This window comes from Tetrao urogallus, assembly GCF_951394365.1.
Source record: "Tetrao urogallus genome assembly, chromosome: 2".
Lineage (NCBI taxonomy): Eukaryota > Metazoa > Chordata > Aves > Galliformes > Phasianidae > Tetrao > Tetrao urogallus.
This window is the reverse complement of record NC_136814.1, coordinates 24,915,092-24,936,954: the sequence shown is the minus strand read 5'-3', so window position 1 is coordinate 24,936,954 and position 21,863 is coordinate 24,915,092. Positions and strand designations below refer to the sequence as shown.

The 21,863-nt window shown below is 37.1% G+C and overlaps 1 protein-coding gene across 2 annotated transcripts; it reads right to left on the bottom strand.

Annotated features, from left to right (window-relative positions):
- Positions 1–673: 673 nt before the first annotated feature.
- PPM1B (protein phosphatase, Mg2+/Mn2+ dependent 1B) lies at positions 674–20,506 on the bottom strand (the record flags this gene model as incomplete). Of its 2 annotated transcripts, none has more annotated exons than XM_079549866.1 (5): positions 674–703; positions 7,968–8,025; positions 8,567–8,678; positions 17,490–17,607; positions 19,649–20,494. In XM_079549866.1, 5 exons carry the CDS (start codon positions 20,492–20,494, stop codon positions 674–676), a joined length of 1,164 nt encoding a protein of 387 aa, XP_079405992.1. The 2 variants fall into 2 exon arrangements, with proteins under 2 accessions (XP_079405992.1, XP_079405993.1); XM_079549867.1 differs by lacking the exon at positions 674–703 and adding an exon at positions 2,256–2,561 and having other exon boundaries at positions 19,649–20,506.
- Between the last annotated feature and the right edge of the window lie 1,357 nt (positions 20,507–21,863).

The following is a 21,863-nucleotide window of genomic DNA, read 5'->3' as shown; positions in this document are numbered from 1 at the left end:
GTTGTACACATGCGTAAAATTCTTACTGTTTTTAGATGCCTAGAATCTTCATATATTATTGCCAAATACACTTATCTCCAAGCAAGCAGTAGGCAACATATCACAATTTGGACACCGCAGGGAAACCTAACGGTCTGGTAATACAGGTAAAACTGGAAAATTAAAAATAATAATAATAATAATAATAATACACATCTGATAGCATATTGCCCAATTGAAATTACTTCCAAGCCACAGAGCTGCAAAGCCTTCCAACTCGGTAAAGTGAAATAAGGAACGTCTCACAGAATTACTTGTACTCTCTCGTGCTTGTATGCTGTAATTTCATTTAACCACAGTGTATCTTCAGAGTACAACTACAATCCCATGCAACTCAGGTACATACACTGATCTGCTGAGAGCATCACTCCTTCCTTCCTTTTTAGGGCCAAAGTTCATTACAGATGTAATCAGTATGCCTGAGGCTGGTAAAAATACTGTAGTACAGGCAATGCTAAGAGTGGCAATATCGGAAAACACAAACATGAACGAATGATGGAAAATTCTAATATCTTTCTGCCCATTTCACAAAATGTTGGAAATCCACCAGAAATTTTCCCTTGTATTGAAGAAAACAGATTTAAAAGTTTTTTCCCCCTTTCAGAATCAAAAGCATTTTAGTAGATTTGTAAGGCTACCACGGATCTTCTAGATCTCCAGCACCCTACAGGAAGAGAAGAGGAGAAATATTACTTCTTACCAAAACACAGGAAAACATTTTGTTGCACTTTGGATTTAAGCGGCACAATTAATTAGAACACTAGCATCAAAAGACATTTCCCTTCTTTCATACCTGCCCAATTCCACACACAGACATGCTCTGCTCTTCAACTACACAAGAAAATTCACTTCTATGAGACATGAACCCAGTAAAACTACTATAATATAAAGACTTAAACATGACCCAAAGCCACACTACATCACAGCTGTCAATAGACACCACTGCCTCTACAGAGTAAAAAAAAAAAAAAAAAAAAAAAAAGTCTAAAGAGTACTAAAACTTCTAAGATTTCCCTGGTTCGTCGTATATTCCCTCAGGCTCTGTTCCACTGAGGCAGTGAAATCTGTACCTATGTTGAACAATGATGTTCTTATGCAATTGTCATGTTACAGACTGACTACTGACACAGCACTTCCAGATACAACTTGTTAGCAGATTAGTTATCACCACTGTAAACTCCCTCTATCATCCATGACCTACCCAAATGCATGTCGTACACCAAAAGACAAGTAAAAGATTTGGTAGAAGGTAAAACCTAAGTAGAACTACTTGTTTATTCATTTGTGTTATTGATGTTTAACTTGAAATTGAGAAATGTTGCCAAACTGAGGATCAAGGATGAGTGTGTCAAACTCAAAATTACTGAAATATTTGTAGAAACTAATGAACATCATGGTGAGTTAAAAGGAGAAGCTATGAGAAGTTTCAATAGCAGAAAGACAGCATTTCAAAGGAAGTTTATTACTTGCTTAAAAGAGTCAATATGCATACAGGTATTATTCCACAGCATATTCTTTATTTTCACTTCAACACAAACTCTTAGAACTTGAAACTATGAACTACTTCTAAGTACATTTTCATTTCTGGTTATACGTTATGCTACAACCTGGAAAATAAAAATACAGTCATCTAAAAAATAAGTATGAACAGTGGATACAATCTAAAACGGAAAAAACATACACATTTCAGGAAGAAAAAGTGGCAAACTAAGACACTGTAGGCTTTGTAATTTAGTTGTAATATAAACTATACACAATTCAAATACAAACATGCAGTTATGATGCTGGGGAAAAGGATGGAAGTATTCATAAAATTCAAACCATGTGCACAAAAGATACCATTCAGATGGGAATTATTTTACAACGAGCAAGCATACCATCAAAATGTTCTCTGAGAACATACTTAAATGCTTATTGATTAGTTTATTTTTGCATTAGCATATTAGGTTCCTATTGTTGGGGGTCACAAGATTTAAAAGCAAAATCTCACATGGAACTTAACTGGCTGCTATAGAACATAAAATGCAACTACTGTAATATACAATAGTCTTCCAACTTCTAAGGAAAAAAATATATTTATGTCAACAATCTGTACAAATAACTGAAACTGAAAACAAACAGACTTCTACGATAGATGTGACAAATGTTGAGATATAAACAAAAGAAAATATGCCAAGTGAAGAGAAGCATCAAATTTGCTATGAAAAACAAAGACATCACGTCTGTTTATCGCTCATCTCATTCATCCCTGAATCTTCACTTGAGCTCTGCATTTCAGCAAGGCGACTCCCAGATTCTGTGGGGCTGTGTGGCACAGGGTCACTGGGTCCAGCATGATTATCTGAAGCAGAAGCTGCAGCTGATTCAGCAGTGCACTCTTCTCCCTGCATCTTAGCTAGCCTGTAACTAGTCAGCATCTCTTCCAGAAGGTGGCGGTAGTTCCCCCTATGATTTATTCTTATTTGCCTGAGCGCTTCCACAAATTTTCCCTGCGTTCCACTTTCCTCGGCTTCTCCAGGGTCCTTTTTTTAAGATTCAAGACCCCAAAAAAATCAGCAGTTAAACTAGGATACTTTAGAAACACATTAAAAAAAAACAAAAACTTTTTCTGACTGAAAAAAAACATCAGCTTCATTCTAACACGAGTACAAAAAACCCCCACCTTATAAGCAACATCTCAGAACATGTTCATTTTATACAACAATTAAAAAGTGATACTTTTCAGAACAGCATTGTTAATCATTCAATTTGCTTTGAGCTGGACAGTGTCAAATGCTACCTCCTCCCAGTAAACTTTATTCAGACTGTCTCCCCGTGCACACAGTTTGACGTTCTCCACAACTGTCAGACAGTACAAAATGTGAATATTTAAGCTTCTTTAGCCAACAGGTCAATATCTTTAATTGTGTATTTCTCACAGCCAGTGGCAAGGCAGTTCTGTGAAAAACATACTAAAAAGAATAGGCAACTCCTCCTTACTGCAAACAGTTTAACTGAAGCATCACATCAGAATAAATGCTCCAAACTTTAAAACAATCCTATGTTAAAGACTGTTTTTTGCATGCCTGATGGTGCCAAGAAAAAAAAAAAAACAATCAGCTACTTATAGCACCAGGGAATGGGGGTGTTTGAAGAATGCAAGATAGTGATTTGGGCAGATGTGTGATATGTGTATTACACAGAAAAATTAACCAGTGGAACAGTCATTGAAAGTCAAATTTAGCAACATACAGCCAAAAAAAACACCAACAACTAAATAACAAGCACTGATTAAAGATTATAGGTCTCTTCCGCAAAGCACCTATTTGGCTACAGGCCTTCAATGAGAAGTCTGTCACTGCTGTGGGTCTCTGCTTTCTGCAATGGACTTGTACATCTGCCACATGTTTAAACTTCCAAGTGCTAAAAGCAGTGGTGTCACTTTAAGGGAATAGCACATTCTCAATTATTAATATCTAGTAGGTTATCAAACTAGACAAATGGAACTAGATCACTCAAAGCTGGCAGATTTTGCAACGGAGGCAAAATCCAGACTGCTCTCTTTTAATGCTGACCTCATTTTATTGTTATCTAGTCCAAAAGCTTCACAAACTGAATAAAGTATTGTAATCACTCATGTACAACTTAACAACAGTGCTAAGACAGTATCTGGGGTTCAAGAAGAGCTTTTGATTCTGCACTGTTACTAGAATACAAGCACTAAGAATGATTAGCAACGTGTAAGTTAAAAGGGGACAATTTCAGCAAAAAATGGGCATTGCTGCGTATAATGCCATTCCTCTAAGCCTCATTTATTTCCTAAGTAGAGATGTAGTTCCACTGTGTTTTTCTGGTCTGTTTCACATGCTGCAGCTCTCATGTGCTAATGTTTTCACAGTCAGAGAAATCTTCAAGAGCCCATTGAGAAAAAGCAAATTAAAGAAGGTATTTCTAGTGCTTTGAGACTCACCAAGTTGGTGAAAAATCGGAGTATCAAGATGAGACTACAGATATATTCAATTTCTTAGATCTTCACAGAAAAAAAGTTAAATGTATCTATCTAGCTATTATTAAATAAGGCCGTATAGATGAGGAATTATTTCTTTTGAATGTTTGGAGAACATCTAAATTGTGTAATTCCTCAGTTCTGCTCCAAGGTTGACATTAGCAAACAAGCACTAATTTCACAATACTCTGATTTTTCATAGTTCTTTTGGGAGACTGAGCTTAGTATTTTCACTTGTGTGTAACATGCCTGATGTTGATCTCCTTTGCACTTACCACATCTCCCTCAGCACCTGAAGACAAAAACCTCCTCATATGACAGTAGGATAGAAACCATCTCTCCTATGTATCTTGCAATATGGATATATTACTACATATATTTCTTGCTAATGATGCCTGGCTAGAACAGGTCCCCTAAATTCTCTGAAAGCTAAGATAAGACAATTGTGTAAGTTAGCACTTGTCTTCCTTCATGTTCTAACTGGACTTAGTGCATCAGTACAGCTGTATTTAACACAAGCATTAAATTCTTACACAAGTTACACACATTTAGATTATTAGTATATAAAAGCCTACTATATATTAGTAACACTAAATTTACAGTGTTTAAGCATGTAAATTTTTGGCATTTTGGCATTTTTAAAAGCAATCTGTCACAGCCCTTAATAACATCATTTGCTTCAACAAAGTGCCAGAAAGTAAAATAAAAGCCAGAAAGAAACAACTTATGTCAGGCAAGGTACTCAAACACAAAGCTGGCTTCAAAAAAAGGTCAATGAAACTCCTGGCACAGTCAGTAACTTTCTAAAGTTACTTCTCATTTCTAAATTACACATACCTCCAAGCAGCCTAACTGCACCAGGCAGTAGGAGCATAAACTATGTAAGAAATTTCTATGATTTCACATGAAGTCAAGAGTACCAGTCACCACAGCTGTATCAGAAGCCTCTCTGCTGAAAAACCAGCGGAGTTGCTGGTTGCAAGCCCAATGGAAGGCTCTCTTCAGCCCCCAAATCTGTCCAATACTTGCACAGTGGGTAAAATTTCTAATGACCGCTAAACCCTGAAGCAAAGCTGCAATCTCTGAACGCTGCCACAGTAATGATTCTTTATTCTCATTAGTCACTCACTCTACACAATACCTACTTATGTTAAAGATTCTCACAAGATAAACAAAAGAGAACATACATGTGAAGAACTGAAAGAAGCTATTCCATGAATCACAAGCTCCTGTGGCAGAAACAAGTCTAAGCCAAGCACAATACTAATGGGTATCTGTGTAGTGCAAGCTTAAAAGAAACCTGATCTAGAAAAAGATATCTCAGTTTTGATTTATATACTTTCTAATAACTTATTTGTCAAGCTATTATAACATTGGGTCATTAGCTGAAATTGTTCAACACTGAAAAGTAAATGCTTCACAAGGAAGCCATATTTTTAAACTGCAAACATTCTGGATGAGTTTTTTCCTTTCTTAATATTTACTTGAATGCACTAGTATTTTAACAAGTGCTTCATTTCTTGTAAAGGTAAGAAAAAAGTCTCTGCCCTAATATAAAAATCACCAGATTAAGATGGTTGCTAGTTCCAGCAGACTTAAGCATTACACCCGCACTCTAACAGATAAGTATGCTATTAGATACACACAAAGTACGGTCCTCAAGCTTAAATCAGTGCACCTTCATGCTCTGCAGATTCAAAGCTTTTATCTCCAGTTTGTAATTTTTAGTATTAAGAATTAGGAATATTAAGAACTACTCTTGCTTCATACAGAAGCATTACTTAGATCCCAGCCTTTCATCATTGGTACGGTGCTGTACGTTTCCTTCCTACCTTCTCTTCCTGTTTAAATAAGATGTGTAGCAACATTATCACAATACAAAGGCGTTGCATAACTCTACAGCTTCCTTCCCTTTTTTGCTCCCTCCTTAAACAGCCAGTTTAGATACTAAGGGACCTCTACCTGATACCTAGAACCAAGGACTGAATAGGACAATCACAGCAGTTGTGTTTCTGTCACACTGGAGATGGGTTGGTCCCACTCTCAAAGACAGCAAGATAAACGATTCCTACTTGCTTGGAAAGTACAAACAGGAATTGTAGCCTTCACCAAGTGGCAGCATCCTCCTCCCAAACTACTCTGGACCAGAATATCTTACGACCAAAATAAAAATGTACTGATTGGAAAATGGTACCTGTAATTTCATCCAGTGTAGTGCTTCTAAAGTACATCATTCATATCGTTGCTGAAATTTTCACTCAGCAGCAACAGAAGATGATTTCACATTTAAGAAACCAAATTAAAGACTCCAAACAAATACACAGTGATTTTTAAAGGTAATCAGTGCCAAAGCTATATTCCATTCTGAGGACGTAACTTTCATGTTTACTTCAGTTACCTCATTTTATTAAATTGTAACAGATGTGAAAAAATTTCCTGGGGGGAGTCAATATACAAAAAAAAGATGCTGTCCTCCATAGTAGGACTCTCAGAAAACATACATGACTATTAAGGACTAAATTTGAACTACGAAAACATGCATCACAAAATCACTATGGCAACTAACATTTCCACAAAGTCATCATTATATAAACTTTACTTTTACTTTAAGAAATCACAACAAAATCAGATGAAACAAAAAAGAACTTTGGTAAATAACTTTCCCTCCCAAGCAGGAACAACATTATAATATTTAGGCTAAATATGCACAGCAGTAGCACACAGTTTTCTGAAGAACTAAAAAAGCTGAAGAAAAGAACGTTTTGCAATTATCCTAAGACAGCCAGCCAAACAGTATAACCACTGCTTAGCTTGCTCTGGGGGTACTGTTGCACAGTTTGATACAGCTTAAAAGAGAAACCTATACTTGTCATCCATTTTGAACAGTAACAACAAAAAAGTGAATCCTAATGAAAAAAAAAAAAAAAAAAAAAAGATTGCTTCTGTATTTGTTCTTTAACAAAACAGATGCTACAAAAAACTTTGTAACTTAGAGAATAAATAAACCAAAAATCTGTAGTCAAAGAATAAAATGCTAGGAAATTCACGAAGATAACTGGTAATGTTGTGCACCTTGAGACTGTGAATATGCAATAACCCATTTCAAAGTATTTTACTATAAAGATGACTCCTCTCCAACACCACTGCCTGTAACGACCACATGACTGAGGATCTTGTGGCCACCTCCAGAGAAAGAGGAAGAAAAAAATCTGATGAAGAATTTACTGGAAGACTTATTCTATCTTCACAGACTGATTCACAGAAACTGTACAGAAGACAGCAGGTGTAACAACAGTGACCTTTTCAAATCCTTTACAAAGTACCAATTGTTCTTCAAGCAATCCCCCAAATGTTTTTTCAACAAGTTTAACTACAACTGCTATGAATTACTTTCTATACTACATTATGAAGAACCCAAAAAACAGGTTTGAAGTTACCACAAACCATATTGCCACATAAATATTCTAAACAACCTACTAGGAACAGGGCAGACAAATACAAATCTTTTCAGAAATCAGAACTGAAAACAGAAAGCAATTTAAACTGTTCTTAGGCCACTGCACACAGAGTATATATTTTCCTTAGCTATCCCAAAAGTAGGATTAGTCTTGTTATCAGTGTTCCAAAATTTTCTACACTCTGTGAAAAATGAATATGATAACTCAACAGTAATAAACTATCTTTAAAAAAAAAACAAAAACAAACAACAATCCTACACTGTTGCCTCACAGGCTTGACTAAAAAAGTATTAATCAGCTAGTTTGATATCCTCAAGGTAAAAATTCTTTTCTATCAGATGCATTCAAAACAAGCCCAAAATGAAACTCTGTGCTCCAGTACATATTTTGTATGACCTTATTAGCAGTGATGTACGATTTTGCTTAGTGTATGACACCAGCTTGATGTTCCCATTAACAAATGAGCAATCAAAAGGGAAACTTACCCCCTCAGTCTCTCTGTGTGGATTCAGTCTACTGTACACAGCTTCAATAATATTACGCCTAAAAAAGAGAAGTTTTTAAAAGTGTGAGCATAATAATAAGAGAGTTCACAAGTGCTTCAAAAGAGAACTTGGAAGTTTGAGTATAACAATTAACTATTTCAGAACATTTACATGTTCCACCTTTAGCCTGTCTCTTAAGATGAAGCCTATTCTTGGTGTCTTTGCACATTTTCCACATAATGTAGGAAATTAACACTAACTCATAATTTGTAAAGACTGGGCAAGGCAAAACGCTCTCATCTTCTCCTCCCCATGCTTTATCACTTTACACCTTCAGAAGTTCCAGCTGCATAGTCAGAGTCTGTCAAGAAGGAAACTCCACGCTTAATTCAGCATGCCCACCAACATGCCCTGGAAGATGTATCAGGTAAGCAAAGTCAATCAGATCCCACAGATGCAAGGATTTGACAAGCCCTCAAAGATATCTTAACCCACAGTAAATTAAGTATTGGTTAGAGAACTTCTCACAGCAGAACCAACTTGAAGCAAAATCTGTTGCAGTGAAATAATAGTTCAAGCAATTCCAGTACTGTACTTACTTGCCAGCTAAACCACCTCCTGGTGGTAAATTAGGAATATTCTCCGCAGATAAAATACGAATAACATGAGCAAGATCAGGCATTCCTTCTTCACCTGATTTCTCCATAATTTCTATTTTAAAAACAGAAGAAAATCCTTAGGTTACTGAATTTACACCAACCATTCCTTAAGACATTAATGTACAAGACACTACTACTTTACCAGACCTTTACCAGTATGAAATGTTGCATGTAAACGATGTGGGTTTTTGTTGTTGTTGTTGGTTGTTGGTTTGTGTTTGTTTTTAAACGTTTAAAGTAAGCTATATTTGTATGATTGAATAGAGGTATTCAAACCTACAGCCTGTATTTCCATTCACGCTTCTTGCAAATCTCTGTCAAAGACTCTGAAGCAGACTATGAACTGCAAAAAATATCCTGGGGACAGCAGCTAGGAAGCTAGTTTCACACTAGGAAGTGACAGCTAGAAGCCAGTTTCAATTAACTTCCTATTGCACTGCAACACATACTCAGAAGTTGAATACCAAAAAGCCTACTGGAATTCACTGTCAACCCTCACGGTATAGCACTGTGTATTGTCAAAGTTCTGACTCTCCTGGATAAAACTAGGACCATCAAGCAATTAAGCCAGACAAGTATAATTGACCATCATCACTCCTAGCACTGACACAACAGATAACTGATAGTATGATATTCCATTTTCCAAGCAGAAGTACACAGGTCACTCCAGAAGTAATGCCTCCTATGTAGTTTCCATGGAAATAAAACAACTACAAAGAGGATAAGAACACTACTTGACAGAGCAAATTCTCAGCCACAAAACACCCTTCCTCAACACAGTCCACACCATTAGCTATGCGTTTTCACCAGTGACAAACAAGAAGGAGCCTGCACGCTGCACTCACAAACATCTGCATGGCCGTCTGGAACGTGGGTTGTCTTTCATGCTGCTGTCACCCCTGCTGAAACGCACCACCCACCCCCTCACTGTGCTCACATCACTGTTTGGTCTCCGTAAACATTCAGCAAATATCAACAAACGTCAGTGGGTGACATTTTTATCCTGAGAATCATCCAGATTAAGGAATGAATTGCTACTTTCTGCAGACATGCGTTTGAGTTTTTTAGCATAATATTCTAGGTGATTTTTTCTTCTTAAGTTTCATGTCTAAACATAGAACTCTTACCTAGAACAGTCTGTATCTTGGCTGCTATCCACAGCTAAACAAACCACTTACGCTTCTTACAATCGATTATTCTCCACTTACAGATGCCCAATTTGCTTAAGTCAGCAGAAGCAACAACTTCAATTTCTGAAATTAGTGAAGCACATGACCTACCTTAAATACTGTACTCTAAGTTCCTTGGTATTTAAATATCTCTTGATGACTACTGTGTATCTACAAAGTAAGTGATATGCCAGCTTGCAACGCACTTGCTCATTCTGCATCAAGGAAATCTGTGGCAAAGTCCACCAAAGTTAATCCTACTTTTAGAACAGCTTCACTATTGATAAGAAATAAGGCAACTATGCTTTTAATCTGCAACTTTAGATCAACATCACAAAATCTTTGCAATGAATGAGCTAGATATACTACTAAAAGGGATTCAACATCCTTCCACCAAACCTCATGTATATTAAGATTCATACACTCAGTAAGAATGAAGCACAGCCAGCAAACAAAATGACAGCTAAGTATGTGTGCTTAACTACAAAAATCTTAAGACTTGGATCATTTCATCCAAATACATCCACAGAAATCGGCCACAAGACCCCTCAGATTCTGTCCCTTTGTGCAGTACTACCTAGTGAGAAGTAGATGGTATCAGTATAATATAAGTGCTTCTGAGTCACATCTGATAGGAAATGTCTTACTTACATAAAGAAAGACTGTGTCTGGTTCCAAACATACTAAAGTAGACACATAACAAGAATAATGAAGCAAGCAATTTCCAAATATTAATGTAAGCTCAAGATTTTTGAAGCTTTTAAAAGGCAATTAAAGCAGCCACGACTAAGGATTATCATGACTTCTTAGCATTAAAATCTTCTACTTAATGCTATGAAAGCACTTCTTAGGAAGCTCTTTAATAACTAAAGCACCTTCTTTCCATTTTCAGAGCTTGCCCAATTAGAAACTATGGTGAAGAGACAGGTTCCTTTTTCTTTTTCTAATACAAGGATGAGTAGATTCACCAAAACAAGAATCAAGCAAATGACTAAGAACAACCTTTTTGCTCTACACCTTAACTAATGCATATGTAGGTCACTTCGTAACTAATGCCTTCTATTTATTTCCATGTAAACCACAGCTGATACAAAGAGCACAACATATTATTTGATAGAGCAGATTCTCAGAGACTGAACAACATTTTCAACATAGTCACCACCATCAGCTGTGCACTTTCACCAGTGATAAATAAGAGTCCACATGCCGTGCTTGCAAAAAGCTGCACCAAGTGAAGGCGACCAACAGTCAGTGCTGCTACTGCTGAAACGCATCACCCACTGCCTCACTGTGCTCACATCCTGTTTGGCTTCCATAAATGTTCAGCAAGCATCAATGAATATCAATGGGTGCAATTTTTTTCCGCATGGAGAAATTCAGTGACACACCCTTGCTTCATATTCACTTCCATGTCAGATGCTATCTTGTCAGACTGCCCCTCTGCTGACATCTGTCACACAGCAACAAAATATAAGGCTATATTGCTGGGAAGGTTCAACCTCTACTGCTGTACTACCAACATCCGTCTTTGACATAACATGGGCCAACACTGCACAACAGGAGGCATTACTTCCGAAGCAGCACTCATTTGTTTGATAAAGATTGCAAGAGAAAGAAAACAAATTTACATGCATTTACAAGGTTTTCACCTTTCCAACGATGTTGAGAGTAACACTGCAATTTCTTGTGTTTTTTTTTTTTTTACCCTGAATATGCAAAACATGTCTGCAGGATCTTTTTCATTTCTATTGCTAGCATAGACACCTGAAGAATTATTTCCTGATGCTATCATATACTGAAATCCATTGGAGTTCACTACAAAGCAAGTCTACTACTTTATTCCTAAAATACTTTTGACAAAGCTCTTTTGACACAGATATAAGCCTATAGAAAGTTTCAACGAAAAGTCATTCTAGTTTCCAGATTCACAGAATATCTTAAGTTGGAAGAGACATGTAAGTATCACCGAGTCCAATCCCAAAATTCAAACACTATTTCTGAGAGTACTCAGAAATGCTCCCATGCTCCTTGAGCTCGGGACTGTGCCCACTGCCCTGGGCAGCCTGTTCCATGCCCACTGCCCTCTGGTGCAGACCCTGTCCCTAACCCCCAGCTGCCCCTCCTCTGACACAGGTCCATGCTGTTCCTTTGGGCCCTGTTGTTGTCACACACAGCAGAGCTCAGCGCTGCCCTCCGCTCCCTGTGAGGAGCTGCAGCTGCCATGAGGCTTCCTCTCAGCTCCTTAGCAAACACAGTAAGTTCAGAGGCTCCTCACGTACCTTGCCCTCCAAGACACTTCACCATCTCTGTAGCCCTCCTTTGGATACTCTCTAATAGCTTTATGCCCTTACACTGTACTACCCAAAGCTGCACCCATTGCTGGAGGTGAGGCCACACAGCACAGAGCACAGCTGGACCACCCCTCCCCTTGCCCAGTTGCAGTACTGGGCCTGGGACACCCAAGGGCACAGTTGGCCCTTTGCGTGGCCAGGGCACACTTGCTGCCTATCAGAACCCCCAGATCCCTTTTCTCTAGCCTCTTGCACACCATTCTATACAAATATCCATGGTTGCTCCATCCCAAGTGCCCTACCTGGCACTTGCTCAAGTTAAACTTGATTCATGACTACCCAGCAGTCCAATTTGTTAAGATCTTTCTGTAAGGTCTCTCCATCCTTAAGGGAGTTTTATACAAATGCATATTTTTCCTCAAAGACTGCATTCCCAACCAGACAGAACTACAACTGCCTTTTACATCTCAACACTTCATCCATCTCTAGATCCACGATAATGACATAGGAAGGAATTCACTGCTCTACACTGGGTCCAGCTCCAGTGCTGCAGGGCAGTTGTATATAGTGTATACTCCACACACATAAAATGCACTAACCAACAAAATTAACGGAGTAGTCAACTCAGTTAAATTAAAGTCAAGTCAATTAAAGCTATAAGTTTACATTGAACAAGTGCCCCTATTTATGATTTGAAAGACTGGCTGTTTTTTTCCCCCCTTTGTCTTTTTTTAAATCTCCATGTCTGATACATCCTCTAAAATAAATCAAAACATATCAGAGTATCAACTTCTGTGCCTAGTATTCTCTTACTGTGAGCCATCTGTGGATCTCTAAAAAAACTGATGAAAACAAAACAGAAAATAGCACTTGAAAGTGACAGTAAGACAGTGAGAAAAGGTTGACCTAGCACAACTTTATCACCCAACACACTTGCATCACTTTGGAAATTAATCAAGTAAGCAACTCAGAACAAGCCATTGTCATAAGTTACTTGATAACAAGTTATCAAGTACTTCAAAACACCCTTTGAAACTTACAACTTAGGAATGCAATTACACACACACCGTTGACATAAAAAACCAAGTTAGCAGAACAGCTTTAGCACACAGTTCTTTCATTATAAGTCTCAAAAAGATCTCCTGGTCTTATTTTAAAGGTTTTTTATTTGTTTTGATAACTCTGCAAAGACTGGACAAAACTATTAACATTTTATCAATGCACATGATCTCAGCATCCTATACACATGTTTATACATGTGTATAAACAGACTACAAAAATTATATATGCAAGTATTTAACTGCTTTTGAGGACAGATATACATATATACATATATATATATATATATATGAAAGCCATCAAACAAAACCAAGGAAAGCATTCCTCAAACAATGCCTTTTACTCTAAGCCAAACCTGAAAATGCCTGTATCAGAGCAGAGAAAAACCTGCTGTTTTAAGGCTTTGATGGGATAGTTCCATCAGATTGAAATCTAAGAATCAATAGGGAACAGAAAAATACTGTGTTGAACTGTGTACATTCATGAAGAACACTCACCCACTGATAAGATATTCATACCTTACATATTTTTCCTAACTATTCTAATGCTTTAGTTCTTTTTTTCTTTCAGTGAAAAACACTTCTGCTCACTATGTGAACCTTGAAAGAGGACTGGCATTTTATTTATTTATTTTTTAGGAATCCAACTTCTTTCTAAATGATTCTCCACTATGCAATTTGGTTGTTTGAAGTGTTTTGTTCAAGCTTCTCTACAACTTTTCTGGACTAATAATACTCAAGGCACAAATATAACACACAAAAAACCATAGTTTAATAGCTTTTTTTTTTTCCTATTAAATATTTTTCCTATTAAATTCCTATTAAATGACAATTTTGTAGAATTTAAGAATGCAAATAATTATTTTAGAAAAGATAGAGGTAACAATTTCAAATTTTTCCAGGCTGCTCCCTTTCCTTTCTGTGCTTCTTGATAGAACTCCCTCAAATATACTAGCACTCTTCCTTGCTAAGTACTTAACGTTTGAAGATCTTGCATTCTGTCCAATCAGCTGAACACAGAACAACGCAGGGAACTCAAGTAAGAGAAACAATCAAGAATAGCTGAAGCAACAGAAATTCAGTCCTCAAAGCAATTTCTATGACTTCTAATTTCTATTGACTACTAATGCTGAACTATCATTTCAAACTACATTCAGAATGGCTCTGCATGAATTCAGATTCCAAAGTCTCCATCTTATATTTGGTGTGTATAATATTAGTTACATGTGACAACGTGGTTAAAATACATCTCTGCTAAGACTTTTTGATCATCAGAGCAGTAACTCTACCATGCAACAATAATGCCTAATTATTAGTTAACAGTGCTTCCTACATCATTTCCACAGTTCATTCAGATGATCTAACTTGAAGTTACTTAATAGCTTTACTATTTATCTTATCGTTCACTCACAAAAGCAACAAAATACACTGTAGTCCTAAGTATTTTTCAACCATCTGCAAATTGAGAGAGGAGCCACCAACAAGTCAGGAATGCTAACTCCATAAGCACCATGTGCACACCTAACTGCTGACAGCAAAGGTAACTGCTCCTGGCTCTCGCCCAGAGCCTATTAACAGCTCATGTACTCTTGTTCAGACACAGGAACATAATAGTTATTTATCTTAACTACAATCATCAAGAAAGTCTGGGATGTAAGCCAAGGTCTGAGAAATGCGTCTAAAGGTCACATTTGAAGTGACCATTAGATCTCAATGATCTCAAAAGAAAAAAGAAATATATAAGCCATTTCAATTTAGATCCCATCTAAACCACATGTGGAATGGGGAGGAAGAAACCATACACAACACCAGCACATTCAAAGGTAACTATGTTATGGCCTGAAGGTCTTCTCATAGATTTTCAAAGATTAAGGTTTCTTACATCAACTGTCTACATACCTGGAACATAAACAAGAAAAAAAATAATTCCAAGTGTACCTCGTTTGGTTACATACGACTAATAAAATCTTACCTAGACAAACAACACGAGTACAGATGTTTCTCTGAAATGAAAAATTAAATACAATCTCTACAGTAAATGTCATTTATAGCATTAAAGCTAGTATCGAAGAATCCTTGTTCCTAAGTGGCAAAACTGACAGGCATCCATGGCCATCAGTTTACAATGACAGCAGACATTTTTAAGCAAACTGTTCCATTCTACACTGAATTAGTGTTATGAAAAGTTATGAGTGAGCTGTAGTGTTCTTCATTTGTTTTTGTTCTATTTGTGTCACTGTTTGCTCTGATACGTACACACACACAATTTTCCTGAACTCCTTAGATCTAAAGTGCAGGATTACTTCTCATTCATACTCAATCCTACTTATTAGAAAATAGTTCATATTCAGATAAGTAGGTCCAATCAGTCCTTTACATATCTATCCATTAGAGAGTATTGAAAAGCCAGCGGGTCTCAGATTTTAATAAAACCAACATGAAAAACAAGGGTAGAATCTATTACCCATGTGATAGCTCTGGAGTCCTGTATTAGTAATCCTAATCAAATGCTTTTGACTTTTAGTAGAAGGAAATTAGCATTTTACCTCTACAGATTATAGACTCCATGCCTGGCTGCCAACAAAGATTCAGGAACCACGTCGAAAAAAATTTTGTTAGGCATGCTTTCTTTTAAAAAAATAAAAATGTTGAAGCTCAAGCAGACACTCTCCAGAGACCTGATCTATGTCACAGAGACCTTGTTACAGTCCCAAGATTGCAGGTCAGAACCAGTAGGAAGGCACCAAAGTCTCAAAAATCTTAAGTCCTAAGTTTGAAGTCTCATGGACCATTGCTGAACAGTTCTGCAGGCTGCTGATATTGCACTTCTCATTAGGAACACAAAAGCACCAACAAGACAGCAGTACTGCAATACAGCAGTCACTCAACACCTAGCACAAACACATCTAAGGCAGCTGCATAACTCATTGTCCAAATACAGAGAGACCACCTCTATAAAGTATCATTAAAACTGAATAGAGTAGTAATCAAGAACACTCTAATCCAGTCTTGAAAGAAGTCAAAGGGTTCAAATCCTCTCAACTTCCTTCCTCAGCCAGAACGTTCTTCAGAAAAAGTGCTGTTGTGACAGATCCAGCAGCTGAGTTAATAAGCTACATTATACATAAACACATGACATTTCCTCAGTGCTCTTCTGATGAGGTTACAGAAGTTGAAAAATTCATAGCAACAAGGTTTTCAAAACCTCTTTAGACCATTTCTCTCTAATGATGCTATTTCACAGTATTAGTCCAGTCACATTTGTAACATCAAGACAAACTGTTCCAGGAATAGTTCTTTCCATGCCTGAGTTGCCTCCACAAAAGCCTACTCCAATATACAATCAGTGTTATGAAAACACAAACTTTCAGCATCTACAATGAACTTCAGTCAATTCTACCAAACTCAACTATATCTGGGTCACTACGTAAACCAACAGTGAAACAGACCTAGAAGCTGCTATACACAACCATCACACCAGACCTCAGAACAGCCTTAACTGATGATAAAAAGATTTTTAATTAGAAACAGCAATCTGAAAGTCTGTTCAAATGTCAGTTCTTCCAACACATGGACAGAACATGGTAGAAAAGGAAAAAAATATACAAGTGCTAGTCTCTCATTCTCAATTGAACCACCTTTCCTTTAACTGTTTCTGCTAAAGGGAAGATGCTGCATTCAACACTTGGGATAAGTAAAACCAGTAAATTAATGAAATTAATAACTGAGCAGGTTAGTGACCAAGTTTACTCCTCCATGAAAATTCTACAGGATTAAACAACTTTTATTCACAAACACATACACTTGTATTTCAAGCATTCAGAATCCAAAAGGATGATGTAAAATGATATGAAGGTCTTTCATTCAAAGGAATTTGGATCAGTTATCTGTAAAAGTTTACACAAGTTATCTTTAAAACTGATATTTTACAATAAACTCAGAACTGTGTTTAACAGAAGTGGTCAAACAACTTGCCAGCTGTGAATCCTTTAATGAAGAACTGAACATTTTTCTGCCAAGCTTTCACAAAAAGTGATGCGAAACAAATACCACAAATATCCTTTTAATGATATTTCATAAGCAAAACATTAACAATACCACTATTTTATTAGATAACACAAGCCTCTGCAAGGTCAGTGGTTGCATACTGTCTTGTAAAGACAGAGGTGAAAGGCTCAAGTTTACATTAAGAAAACACATGTAAGCATGTGCCTTATAACTTTTTTCTTGACAACGTTTTTCCTGATCGTAGCACCATGGCAGCTTACAGGGCTTTTGTTTGGTTTTGCTTTCGTGCTCAAAAAGGCTACAAAAGTATTTCTAATGAATAAAATGGATTTCTTACCTTCAACCCGTGATTCCAAGTGCTTATCCAATTCTGCATCTTTTTTCACTGCCTCATCTGAGACCTTAGGAGCATTTGAAAGACAAACTAGTACAATACTCATGTTATCACGACTCCCCTACGTGACAAAGGGAAAAAAACAAACAGTTAAGCTTTTTAGATTTTCCTGTTCTTGTCACCAGTCATATTTTCACTTGTTTCAAGTACGGTACTCTAGATCTAACTGGGAAAATGAAGCCTTGCAATACGACAGAACTTTGATTAATAAGAACCTCTCTCTCAACTAACGTATTCGCTGAAATTGAATTTTACTCATTCTACTTTCCATTTAGTGTTTAAGTTGAAAATACTTCAGGCATTTATTTATGTGAGTTCTTAAAAAATACAACTTTTTGAACAAAATAAGAACTGTAGAAAAAGATTTAAGACAACTGGTAAGACATTTATACCGTCATTTAACGTTAGCCTCAACCCAAATTAACAAAATCATGTTGGAAAATGAAATGCAGAATATTTATTCTGAACTACTGGAATAGTTAGCTCCAGCTAGTAATTTACATCAGTCTGAGAACATTCATAAAATCATGCTTATCAGAAAGAATCTCTGTCACATACATTGCACCTTAAGAATAAGAGACCAATTACAAAATAAGAATTCACTTAGCATGGTCAACCTGATCTCACAGACTATCTTGTACTCACAGCATTATTAGCCAAGAGCTTTTTCAGGTACCAATTTGAATGCCAGTTCTTCACTTGTAAGCTTCAATAGTTCTTTCCTGGTCTTTTTTCAAAATTACAATCCATTGCTAAATATAAAAACACATCTGCGTCCAATTATCCTACAAGGACATTCAATAAAAACTAAACCTAGTTTGAAATATAAGCTGTCTTTTTTCCTTTATGATTCTCTACTCTTGTACTAAATATGAAATCATAATTTAAATAGCTCCTCCTCATCCAAACTCAGCCAGAAATTTAGTTGCTGCAACACCAACCTACTGAGTAGTTCCTGTCCTTTAAGATAGCTTGATCTCCTGAGGAAATTAAGTAGGAATCTGATAGGATAATAAATTCCTTCAAAAGTACACATGCCCACATTCCTTTCCTGTATCAAGCATATATATATCACAGAATCATAGAATAAGAGAATCACAGAATGGCCAGGGTCGGAAGGGACCTCAAGGATCATGAATCTCCAACGCCCCTGCCACATGCAGGGCCACCAACCTCCCCATTTAATATAGACCAGGCTGCCCAGGGTCCATCCAATCTGGCCTTGAACACCTCTAGGGACGGAGCATCCACAACCTCTCTGGGCAGCCTGTTCCAGCAGATAATATACATATATTTTAAAACAGCATATAATACTTCATATTCTGAAGACAAGATTGTATTCTAATCTCATCATGCCTTGAACAGATCAAAACTTCAAAAAAAAATAAGCAAAAGGTCAGAGGTCAGTTTACTAAAAGGACAAGCCATTAACGAGGCTAGACAAGTACCTGATCAGAAAATCCAAAGTATTTAATCCAATTATACAGCATACGGCATTACTGAAAGAAACTACTTACCCTTCATTGTTAAAATTTCTCAGAACTGCCTGTTTGGTCTATTGTCTTTATATGCAATAGTAAAAGCTGCACTTCTCAAGGCATGCTTGGAAATGGTGAATCTAAGGAAGATACGCAGACCAACGTGCAATAGCTCCTAACAAACTCAAAGGGTGCAAGCAAACTCTTGTATCCGAGTAGTTTTTCTTCATATGAGCTCACACAATTAGCTGAGTACAGAAAAGATAGTACAAGCACACACTCTATGCAAAGGAGAGCAACTGCTCAACTGAGAAAAGCAACGAAAATCAGAGAGCTGTCGTAGAATCGATTCCTTCTTAAAGACCTTTTGAAAAAATCATTTTAAAAATTGAAACAAAATTTAGAGCTGGATCTATATGCAAAAATTATACTAAAGTTGTATTTTTGCAATTGCTATTGTCTCTCAGAGGATGAGGTTGTATATTCTTCAAAGACACACAGTCAAACTGGCACTGAAGTTCGAGGGAAAGAAAAAGGAAAAAAGGAAGATTAGACTGTTAACATTACACCTGTCTGAATAGAAGACAGAATTAGAACATCTGCTTGGAGAAAACAGTTACATACCTTATGTAAACAAGTGTCCACTACCCAATTGCACACTTTTTCCAGGTCATCTGATACTTCAAGTCTAGACTTAACAAATTCACAGAGCTCTTCGTTGCTCATTACATCCCAGATTCCATCACAAGCCAAGATGATAAACTCATCTTCTTCTGCCCTTAAAATTTCACAAACCTCAGGCTCTGGAGAAACAAGTTGTTCTGTAGGGCCTTTACCATCAACACATTTGTAGTCATAGTCCCCCAGAGCTCGAGAAACTGCCAATGAACCATTGACACGCTGAATCATTACACTGCCTCCTGCATTCTGGATTCGCTCTTTCTCCCTCGGGTTGCAAGGTTTGTGATCCTGTGTTGAAAAACAGACTTGTCCATTCCTATAGAGAACAGCACGTGAATCACCGCAATTGATAAAGTACACATGCTCAGGTGAAATCATAACTCCCACTGCTGTTGAGCCACTTCTGTCCATCCCATTTCTGAGGTCTGAGAAATTGCGCATATACTCATCAATTTTCAAAAAGCCAGTTCTGATTCCACTCTTGACATTTTCCACTGAAGGTTCAAGAGCAGATCCAGGTTTTTCTGCTGCCCTAAAGTCTTCATTGTTAGTGATGTGTTCTAGCAAGTGTGTGGAGCAATAATTTGCAACACGAGATCCTGCATGACCATCATAGACAGCAAAAAAGGACCAGTCCTCTAAGCCATGGGGAATACCTACAACAGCTGTGTGAGCATCTTCCATTTCCACTCTCCATCCCTGCATACTGCTGAGGCCGTAACGCAAGCCATTCCCTGCACCATGAGCATTATGTTTTTCAGTTTTTGGCTTATCCAAAAATGCACCCATGTTTATGCAATATTGAATCTGGAAAACAGAGAAGAAAAATCTTATTTACAAAGCCACCATTCTATATAAGTTCAGTGTCAGTTTTCTTCTCCCTCTGCTTTCTTCATTAAAGTAGTAGTTATAAAACATGCACATGTAAAAATCAACAGCTATAAAGGGAAGAGTAATTAACAGATTACATTAATGCAGTGGGAACTTACAGACTCTTGTTTGCTTTTTTTGTGTGGGTGTGTTTTGTTTCATGTTCTGTTTCTTTTTAAGACCTATTCATCAGAATTAAAATGTGCAAAAAGCTCTCCATATGAATGCACAGTGATGGCATAGTTCGCATACTTCTAAAGCCCTGCTAATTTTGCCATTCTCTGTCAAAATCTACTCAAGAAGCCAACCGCACTTTAATCCAAGAAAAAATGTCACAATACTGTCTTAAATTATGAATTTTTAAGTTAATAAATGCATTGATCTTGATTTTAAAACACATTCAATTAAAATAGATATGCTATCTACAAGAAAAAAAAGCTTTCCACAGAAAGTTAGTTCAACAACATTTGGAGAAGATCTGCTTCAAAATACGTAAGAAGTGTCCTTAGAGAGTAAGCTTGCAGGTAAAATTCAGGTATCCATAAGCGAGTTTTAGAAGACTTCTGATTTCCTCAGCTATACAAGACCAGGCCTTTCTACTTAGGCCTGATAAACCAACTTCCACTTTACAAGCAGGAACATATTCTTTAATCCACGAGTTCCATACTACCTTTCTGAGAACTTCAGAAACTGAGACAACTTCCAATCACACTAACAATGACGTCTGCCCCATGAATCTCTTAGTGACTGGCTGTAGCCACCCAGCAAAAAATCTGAGATAATTCTGTCACTACTGATCCTGAGCTAGTCAGTCACAAGGTTTCTCATACACTAGCACATGCCAAGCCTGCAGTCATTATGAACTGGTTTCAGAATTAGTTACTAGGTCAGAAAGAGAGATTAAGAATTCTTTAGCTCTTTCATTCCCCTCCATTAAAGACATTTTCAGCTTACTCTGACAGGAGGAAAAGCTTACAGTTGGATTCCTCACTCCATCCTGCCAGGGTAACCTTAGAACTGCTGTGCAGCCAACCCAAACTTCATGCCATCTCTCTGCTCCAGTGGCCTCCAAGAAAAGGGCTGAGGACTTACTGCATAGACTAAGACTTTGCTCACCAGCTATAAATCTTTTGAACTCTCTATCAATAAAAACTTTCAAATTTCCCCAAATACTGAAGCAACTCTTCATCTGGCTTAAAAAGTAAGTGTAATTTTACCGTCTTTCTTAATTCATGTTTAATGTTCTTTGATGCAGAAGGACTATTGTGGTTTTCTAACAAGCTATGAA